Here is a 9,590-nt window from a genome sequence, read left to right as displayed (position 1 = left end):
CTTTATATATACACTAGGAAGGAGGCCATGGTGAGCAGTACATACTTTACACACACACACTAGGAAGGAGGCCATGGTGAGCAGTGCACACTTTACACACACACTAGGAAGGAGGCCATGGTGAGCAGCACACACTTTATACACACACTAGGAAGAAAGCTGTGGTGAGCAGACTCTTTGATCTCCAAAGATTCTCACGTCCTAATCTGAACCTGTGATGTCACATGGCAATGTGATTTGATTCAAGATGGGGTGTCTGGGATATTTGGAGGCACTCACTGTACTGGAAAGACAGTTTATACAAGCAAGAAGAAGGCAAATCAGAGAAGGAAGTGATTGATGGTGACAGAACCCAAACAGAGTGAGCCATAATTCTGCCAGCGGCAACAAGAAACTAATATAGCGGCCGTTTGAGGGTTTTGCCAGCAGGTGGTTTGATAGCAAGAGTCTCAACTTGGGCTGCATTAGATGGGGCCTGAGCCTTGGTGTTTCTGAAGTGTCTGACCTGAGAGGACAGCCTGGGCGGAGAGCAGCTGGCTTTAAGGGCCAGAGGTTTTGAGGGTCAGAGGTTTTGCAGGTAAATGTGATTCCCAGTTACACCCCCTCCCCACCCTTATTGCCTCATAATAGGAGCCATGTCTGAGAAGCTTCCTGATACTACACTTCTGCCATTTTGGAAGAACAACAAAGGTCATTGTACTATCGGAGTCAGAAAAAGACAGAAACCCAGGAGGGATGACAAGATATGAGCAAACCCAGAGCTGCCCTCCAGAATAAGAAGCTGTTCAAGAATTCTTGCTGTACTCCGCATTTAAAAAATGAACAAATGGCCAGGCGGTGGTGACACATGCCTTTAATCCCAGCACTCGGGAGGCAGAGGCAGGAGGATCTCTACAACAAACAAACAAAACAAAACAAAATAAAATACTAGAAACAAATGAATGAACACCTGAGCATCCTCGGAAATGTTAGGAGGCATTGAAGTACCGCAGTGAAAGCCAGACCTTGGAAACCTCCACTCCACCTTGTGCAATGGGCTCACCTGGCACATGCTACCACGTGCTTGTGTCCGGAGTCACCGCTGCTGGGGTAGCTGGAGGCTGGCACACAGACAAACACAAACGAGTCACAAAATAGAAAGTATGCTGCCTTTTCTTGTTTTGGAGAGTGTTTGGGCGGAGTTGTTATGAGAAAGTCGCAAAGAACAACTAAAAATGATTTGTGATCTGGGAGATTTTAAAATCTGGAGATTGTAAAGCTACTGACAACAGTGGGTGCCGCTGTCACTGGAGATGTCCTCTGCTCTCAAATATCTCACTGCTGAAGGAGGTAAGAGGGCCTCAGTAGTGTGCCTGGGGGTCTGGAAAGATGGAGGGCTGCATCTGTGGGTGTAGAATTTCCTGAAGGAACAGGCCTATTGTGGCCTTGAGGCAAGGGTCAGGAGGACAGGAACATCCAGGTGGACTTGACTTTGGACATGGAAATGCCAACAAACTAGCAGGGGTTCAAGAAGGTTGCGTGCTTAAAGAAGGGGGGCACATTTTTTTTAAAGACCATAGGTTCTAGAGAGAGAGCAAAGACGAGGGAGGGAAAATGAGTATGGTTCTAAGAAACCTGTGGGAAGAGGGGGTTTCTTGGAATAGAACCCTCACACACAAGGCAGTAGAAATCCAAAGGAATATTCCATTTTAAGCCTTACAACTTGTTAGATTCTTTAGAAGTAACCAATACTAAGGCAGCAACATTGAATACATTCAAGTTAGCTGCTGTATCACTTGATACTAGTTTGTAACAGTTATTTAAGTTGCATCTATTGTAACAAACAGTAGGAATGCGTACTTGGATGCCTACCTACTCAATAGCTAGATTAACAATCTTCTTTTCACAGGCTTACGTTCCTAATCAGGGTGCTCTCCACCTGACATTTTCAAAGTGTAGCTAAAATACAGAGCACACAGGGCATCTTACCGTCAATGTCTTGGGTATCAATTTTCAAGTGAAAGCTGCAGAATTCCTCAGAGACACTAGTTTTGTGAACCACAGTTTTTACCTATGTTGGGATATGGAAACAAGAAGATTCCTTATTAAATGGAAAAATGAGAAGGCATTACGCCGTGCTCTAGCTGAGAGGAGAGGAAATGGCACAGATGGTCCATAACTCTACCGTGCAAACACAAAGAATCAGAAAACACTAAATGATAACTTTTGGCCAAGCACAGTGTTCACCTGGATCCCATATAGTCAAATCTGGAGATGGACTCCCCAGGCACCTGCTCCTTAGCCCATACAGTTTAACATCTTACCATAATCTTAGCTAGCCTGAGAAGAGTTCTCCCAGCTCCATACGCTATCAAGGCAAGCAACTCCCTGTAAATGTGTCTGGACGAGTGTTTGCCAGAAATAGATATACCAACAGCAACTAGGATTGTGGGAAATATAAAGAGCCAGTTTTCCTCTGTGCCACCGTGTACAGTCCTTGTAAATGTGTTAAAGGTGACAAATTATCAAAACACCAACAGAGAGAATTTCTACTCAGGAAATGCAGACTGTGTGATCATATACAGAGATGCTATGAACCACACAAATCACATATGAGCCCCATGAGCTCAAATGCTACTGTAAAATTTATAAATCTGTGTACCATGTAACAATGGGGACATTTTCTAAGAAACGATTCATCGGGCAACTTTTTAATTGTGTGAACATCATACTCAAACTAAGATAGCTATGATATCACTCACTGTTGCAGCCTTATGAGACTATAATATATATAGTCAGTGGTTGGCAGAAGTATCACGATGCAGTTGCACGACTATATGTAATATATACAAAAATTTTCACAAATACAGAGGTTATGCATACAAGGACCACTAGTTATTATCCAAAATCAACTGTGAGGACAGTCAGGACAGCAAGACAGAACTAGATAAACAAACTCCACTTTATCATGGTGAGCCAAGTCATATTCCTATGACTTTGCATCAAAGTATTTTTTTTTTGTAACAGATGCTGTGGAACAATGCTCTTGTACCCTGTCACTTGTATTGCTTTAATAAAATGCTGATTGGCCAGTAGCCAGACAGGAAGTATAGGCAGGGCAATGAGAAGAGGAGAATTCTGGGAAGAGAAAAGACTCAGTCTGCAGTCTTCACCCAGACACAGAAAAAACAAGATGAGAACGCCTCACTGATAAAAGGTACCAAGCCACATGGCTAACACAGAGAAAAATTATGGGTTAATGTAGGATGTAAGAGTTAATAAGAAGTCTGAGCTAATAGGCCAACTAGTTTATGATTAATATAGACCTCTGTGTGTTTCTTTGGAACTGAACAGCTGCAGGACCAGGCAGGAAAGAAACCTCTGCCAACAGCAGTGTTCCTTGGCACTAGTCAGATACTCACATGTACTGTTGCCAAGCCATTGCTATATCCTGTGGTGATGATGAGGTCATCATTGAGAGGTACCTGGGGGTGGAGAGAGAAAGCAAGATTTCACTCATCATTTGATAGAGGGCAGAAGAGTAAAGAAAAGAGGGGGAGACCTGACAGCCTCTCTCTTGGTTCTTATGAAATTCAATGAATGACATTGGAGAATCGAACGCAGCAGGCACTAAAAGATGTTGGGGTCCCTTCCACCCCTCCTTTCATGTCTAAACAGCATGTCCTAATTAGCAAGCCAACCAAAGTAACATATCAGGAGTCATCTACAAAAATATATTCTATGTAGACTAGATATTCATTAATTATATGTATATATACACATACATACATATATATTCATTGTACAAAGTAGATATTTATTTCCTTTTTCAAGTGAACAAATTCCTTTTGGAGCCTACCTAGTTCAGGACTTAGCATCTCATGTGCCAATGGGGATTGTTTTCCTTCCTTTCTTTCTCTCTTTCTTTCTTTCTTTCTTTCTTTCTTTCTTTCTTTCTTTCTTTCTTTCTCCCTCCCTCTCCCTCCTTTCTTCCTTTTTTCTCTTTCTTTCTTTCTTTCTTTCTTTCTTTCTTTCTTTCTTTCTTTCTTTCTTTCTTTCTTTCTTTCTTTTTTTGGAGACAGAGTTTCTCTCTGCAACAGCCCTGGCTGTCTTGGAACTAGCTCTTGTGAACCATGCTGGCCTCAAACTCAGAGATCCACCTGCCTCTCTCCCCTCCCTCCCTCCCTCCCTCCTTCTCTCCCTTCCTTTCTTTTTTTTTTTCTTGTTGTTTTTCAAGACAGTGTTTTTCTGTGTAGCCCTGGCTGTCCTGGAACTCAATCTATAGACCAGGCTGGCCTCCAACACAGAGATCCCCCTGCCTCTAGGATTAAAGGCATGCACCACCACTGCCCAGCTGTGGACGGCTTTCATAAACATCAAATGCAAAGCTCTGAAGTGGCCACATAATGTCTTTGATCCTCTACCACTTCCCCCTTTTCCCTCTCCTCCACTCTTGATGGTTCATCTTCCCATTTCTCGCTGGCCTGTGCTAATTTAAATCCAGGTTCCTCACTCCTGGCCTCCAGAACGCTCCCCTAAGTCTCTGGCCACTCCACTTAATCCCGCTACACATCCTTCTTTGTTGTTCTCCTTCCTACTCTGCTTAGCCGATTCAGCTAAGCAGCCCTCCTCCCTCACAGACTCCATAGTTTGGGGACATTATTGAAGAGATGATTTTGATCAACACTGATGACTCAGCTAGCTTCCCTTCCCTCCACACTTGCAGCATCCGGTTCTCTTTGCCTAGCATACCCGTGCAAAGGGGGCTTAGTGCACCTTCGAGTTCGTCAATCTATACTTCGAATCTTAGTAAATGGAGGGAAATAGGTCATTTCCTTTATTGTCCCCACAGGATGCAGTGCAGTTACTTAGGGAAGGAGTGCTTGAGTTTTTATGGTGAACGAATCTGGGAAATGCTGTACCTCATCTGTTCCTCTTTCTCTCGGAGTACCATGCTTAGCAGCGGCCACGAAGGCCAGATACAGCTGCATTTAAACTAGAGTGTCCATGCTTAGTCATCAACCTCACACATTGCTTCACAGGGCACCTTCTAGGAAAAGCTGTGGCAGGGAATTCCAAGCTGGCTGGCAGCAGCCCAGGCTTCCCGTGGAAGCAGCACTCACGGCGAGGTTGTGTTATTTTAAGATGGCAAAGGCCCTTCACATCACATCTCCTCAGGAGAGAAGTCATGCTGCCCACCGGAAGTAGGCTGTGACGGTTCCTTTTCATCGTCAGCTCAACACAATTAGCATCACCCAGGCAGAGTGTCTCAAGGAAGGACTTTCTGCTTTGGGTTGGCCTCTGAGCACGTCTGTAGGGCAGTGTCTTAATTATGTTAATTTATACAGGAAGGTCTGCCTGCTGTGGGCGAAGCCATTCTTTGGGCGTAAAACTGGACCGTGCTAGCTTCACGAACATCACTCACTGGACCTTAAACATCAGTAGCCGCTTACAGCTCCTGCCTCCTTTATCTCCCACGGCTACGGACTGTGCCCCAGAACTGAGTAGTTTGTGTCGGGTGCTTTACCACAGCCCAGGAAAGGGAAAAAGGACACAGCCCTATGCCGCTCGGACCCACGGCTCCTCCTTAGAGCGTAGACTCAGAGCAAGTGTCTCTGATGATTCCTAAATGTTCCCTGGGACAAAAGCGATCCCCCACCTAGGGGTCACAGCACAGCCACCTCCAGAGACCCAGAGGATGAGAAGCATGCGCATATATCATGTGACTGGTACGACTGAAAAAGCCATGCCCAGTGCCTACAGCCCTGCTGCCAGATATTTTTTTTTAATCAAAATAGGTTGGGAAATCAGACTTGTATTTGAAATGTTTGCATCACTAATTATTGGCATAGATATAGGGCCATGTATTTATTATTATATTATATTATCATTATTATATTATATTATCATTGTTATATATATATTGTTATATTATCACTGGTTTGTGATTTTTGCTTTTTCTCATATGTATTTACTTTCATAAGTGTGGCTCTGTAGGCTACGTAGACAGTGGGGAGTATTATGTCTTAAATGCACTAAATTCACACATGATAATTAGAAAAAGGTGCATTCAGGCTGGAGAGATGGCTCAGAGGGTAAGAGCACTGGCTGCTCTTCCAGAGGTCCCGAGTTCAATTCCCAGCAACCACATGGTGGCTCACAACCATCTGTAATGAGACCTGGTGCCTTCCTTGCCAGCAGTACATTGTATGCTTAATAAATAAATAAATCTTAAAAAAAGAAAAAGGTGCATTCGCCTATGTAGATTGGCAGCAATAATAATAAAGAATATACTTTGCCTAATGTATCCTTTTCTTTGGGAAATTTTCAGAACCTATTAAGAGTTTTCCCTTTAAAATAAAAATCTAGCCTTGGAAACAGACCCGGGACGAGGAGTCTAGAGATCTAAGTCCAAGTTAGTCACAGTCTGTGAGCATGACCCAAGGCAAAGGGACCCATAGTAGGCACCCAAACTTGTCCTTCACATCTCTGCAATGGCATTTTTGTGGGTACTGTTACATATGACAAATGTCCTTCCCTTTTCTCCATCTGGCTACCCCTCTCTGATTCTTCCAGGTTTAGTTCATACATGTGGACATATTAACCCCTCTGCTACGTACAACTTCTGCCAGCCTGGACCCGGAGGCCCCTCTGTATGACATGCGTTCGCTGCTCTTCCTCATGAATCACTGGTGCCTGTGATGTGATAGGCACCCTGCTTACATGCCGCTGGCCACCACTCAGTGCATGTTTGCATAGAGACTAAAAGCACACGTACAGCAAGGATGCGAGAGACGACTTAAATTCCCCCATCTGACTGCAAAATATTTCAATTACCTCCACTGGCCGCCCGAGGAAATTCTTTTCCGTCACCTTATAACGGTAGAAATCCCCTTTGTGCTTGTAGGAGACATTGATATCCATATTCAAATGAAGCTGTTTAGCCAGGAGTGAATATTCTGTCAGGCCCTCGATGGCGTTAATGGTATCCTGTCAACAGTCAGCAAGGCAGAAAGCGCATTTAGTTTATTTATGTGTGCTCAGTTTACAAACTGACCCGCTCCGGACAGGCAGCACTGTCTGGAGGTGAAATCGCAGCTGACTGAGTGGAGAGGCCGAGGGGCCCATTGTGGAGGGCTAAGGCTGATCATTCTCTCGCTAGGAAAGACATTGTTTTCATCGGGGACTGGAAGAAAGCTTGGTCTCAGGTCTGGGCTCTCTACATACTCTGCGCATACATCCCCAGGCGGGTCACTCTGAAAACCGCCTCTGATGTTTTAGGATCGCCTCTCTCACCCTTTAGTCTCAGTTTAAACACCCCCACAATGAGGCCGCAAACTATCCCTTTGTGAGAGTTTTAATGTTCATCTCTTGCCCTTGATAGCTTTCACTTCATAATATTTTTTTTTGGTTTTTCGAGACAGGGTTTCTCTGTGGCTTTGGAACCTGTCCTGGAACTCGCTCTGTAGACCAGGCTGGTCTCGAACTCACAGAGATCCACCTGCCTCTGCCTCCCGAGTGCTGGGATTAAAGGCGTGCACCACCATCGCCCGGCACTTCATAATATTTTTATTTACAGTTACTTGATTGCTTCTTCCCCACTATAATATAAGATTCACGGAGAGTACAAGGATCCACGTCTTCCTTGCTGTCCTTCAGTTCACATAGTGGAAACTTAACGTCCAATGTGGCAATGTGGGGTGGGGTAGGATCTCGTGGGAGGTATGAAGGTCATGAGCGCCATCCTCACAAGTAGATTAATGTCACTATCCTTATAAAAGAATGAATTGGCCCTCTTCTCTCCCCTTCCTCTCCCCCTTTCTCCTTTCTTCTCTCCCAACTTTTTCTTTCTCTTTGTCTTTCATGGGAGGATACAGCAAAGATGTCCTTGCCAAATTATGGCCCCTCAATCTTGGTCTTTCCATTCTTGAGAAACATGAGCTATACATTTATATTAATTATAAACTATAAAATCATAAATGTCTATATATTATAATTATAATATATATAATTATATTATAGGTATAATTACTAATTATTAATTTTTTATGACTGGCAGTGCAACAGGTTTGCTCTCATCTGCACAGGCATGTAATGTGTTATATGCATCATTATGATAGCCACCAATCTAGTAGTAAGCAATAAGAAGTTTTCAGTTCTACTACAATTTTATGAATCACGATTATATTTATGGTCTGATATTGACCAAAACATTGCTATGCAATACATGAATGTGTTTTATCCAACTGTATAACAATGGTAACAACATCAGGTATGGTTGAAAGGCAGCTAAACATCATGCAGGAGAGGAATAGTTGGTACCTTTGCTTCCATGGTAACCACTACTTATCAAACAGGATGTGATGTAATTGCTGGTAACCTACCAGCCTTCCATGGTCTTTAAAGACAATGAAAGAAGCACCCTGGGCATAAAGTCAGGAAACATGGGTGCTGACTTGGCTCCTTGAATAAACCCCTGTAGGCTCATGTCCGCTTCTGAATAATGAAGTCACCAGGACAGATCATCTCCAGGATGACTCTGTACCTATGGTCATGGAGGCCAGAAGGAGTGTGGAAACTGTGGTGTGGGAAGCATGCACAGATGAAGCGGACACACATTACCTGGGTGGAATAAAAGCCGCCTCCATACCTCTGCTCTTCCGACAGCCACTTGATGATTGGGTTGACATAGTATGTCTCCTTCAGGTTCAGGCAGGTAAGCAAAGCATAGGCTGTGGTTTCCACCATACCTGCTGTGCCACTGTTGGGTCCTGGGCTATCTGCACTTTGGTGAGTATCTTTCCAGAAACGGTATATGGGTGGATCACCTGAGGGCAACATTACGTTCATTAATAGAAGAAGCAAAAGAACGAACTTGACGTAATCCTCGCAGGTGTGTGATGGCCTTCTTACCTCTACAAGTTGTCTTTGTCAGAACCTTGGTAAGTTTCAAACCTGGAACAAGTGGCTGAGGTGCCTATTTCACATGTCAAAGCAGACCAGGTCACCAGATTCTCCCAGCATCCCTCAGTGTAGGACTGGTATACTCCACCCTCTGCCCTGAGCTATGAGGAAGAGCCTCGGGCTGCCCTTCCCCCAGAGGCTCTTCCTCACAGAATCAAGACATTTTGGTTACCTTCCCTTTTGTACCTTTGGCCTCCTGCTACGACACTTGGTTCCCCTTTCTCCCTTTCCCTCCCCACTCCACATGGCCCAGCTCAGTCTGGTCCTGTCCACTCTGGACCCTCCTAGATGTCCCTGCTTCAGGCTATGCTCTTCCTGATGTTTTCAGTTTCTCCCCCACCATACCCACTAGCAGTCGTGTCTTTTCTTTCCTTTTTCTTTCTTTCTTTTTTTATTCAGACTTCATCAATGTAGCTAAGAGAAAATGAGATCCCACGATACAGTGCCCTTGTCTCCATTGTAGGAAGGCACACTCACCGGAGAGCACAGATGGCTGACAGACGCTGGAGAGCACAGGCGGCTGACTGACAGACGCCGGAGAGCACAGGCGGCTGACAGATGCCGGAGAGCACAGGCGGCTGACAGATGCCAGAGAGCACAGACGGCTGACAGATGCCGGAGAGCACAGACGGCTGACTGACAGATGC

At 44.6% G+C, this 9,590-nt stretch overlaps 1 protein-coding gene across 1 annotated transcript in view; it reads right to left on the bottom strand.

The window, feature by feature from the left end:
* Nucleotides 1-9,590, bottom strand: part of LOC101988201 (complement C5-like) — a 101,889-nt gene that overhangs the window by 15,883 nt on the left and 76,416 nt on the right. The window contains exons 29-33 of the mRNA XM_005345998.1: nt 8,602-8,807; nt 6,817-6,969; nt 3,402-3,464; nt 1,969-2,050; nt 1,043-1,100 (exon numbers count right to left, since the gene is read on the bottom strand). Of these exons, the coding sequence (XP_005346055.1) occupies nt 1,043-1,100; nt 1,969-2,050; nt 3,402-3,464; nt 6,817-6,969; nt 8,602-8,807 (562 nt within the window). The remainder of the gene's footprint in view (nt 1-1,042; nt 1,101-1,968; nt 2,051-3,401; nt 3,465-6,816; nt 6,970-8,601; nt 8,808-9,590) is intronic.

Source organism: Microtus ochrogaster, chromosome 4 (assembly GCF_000317375.1).
Source record: "Microtus ochrogaster isolate Prairie Vole_2 chromosome 4, MicOch1.0, whole genome shotgun sequence".
NCBI classification, from domain to species: domain Eukaryota; kingdom Metazoa; phylum Chordata; class Mammalia; order Rodentia; family Cricetidae; genus Microtus; species Microtus ochrogaster.
This window is presented reverse-complemented; position numbering and strand designations above follow the sequence as displayed.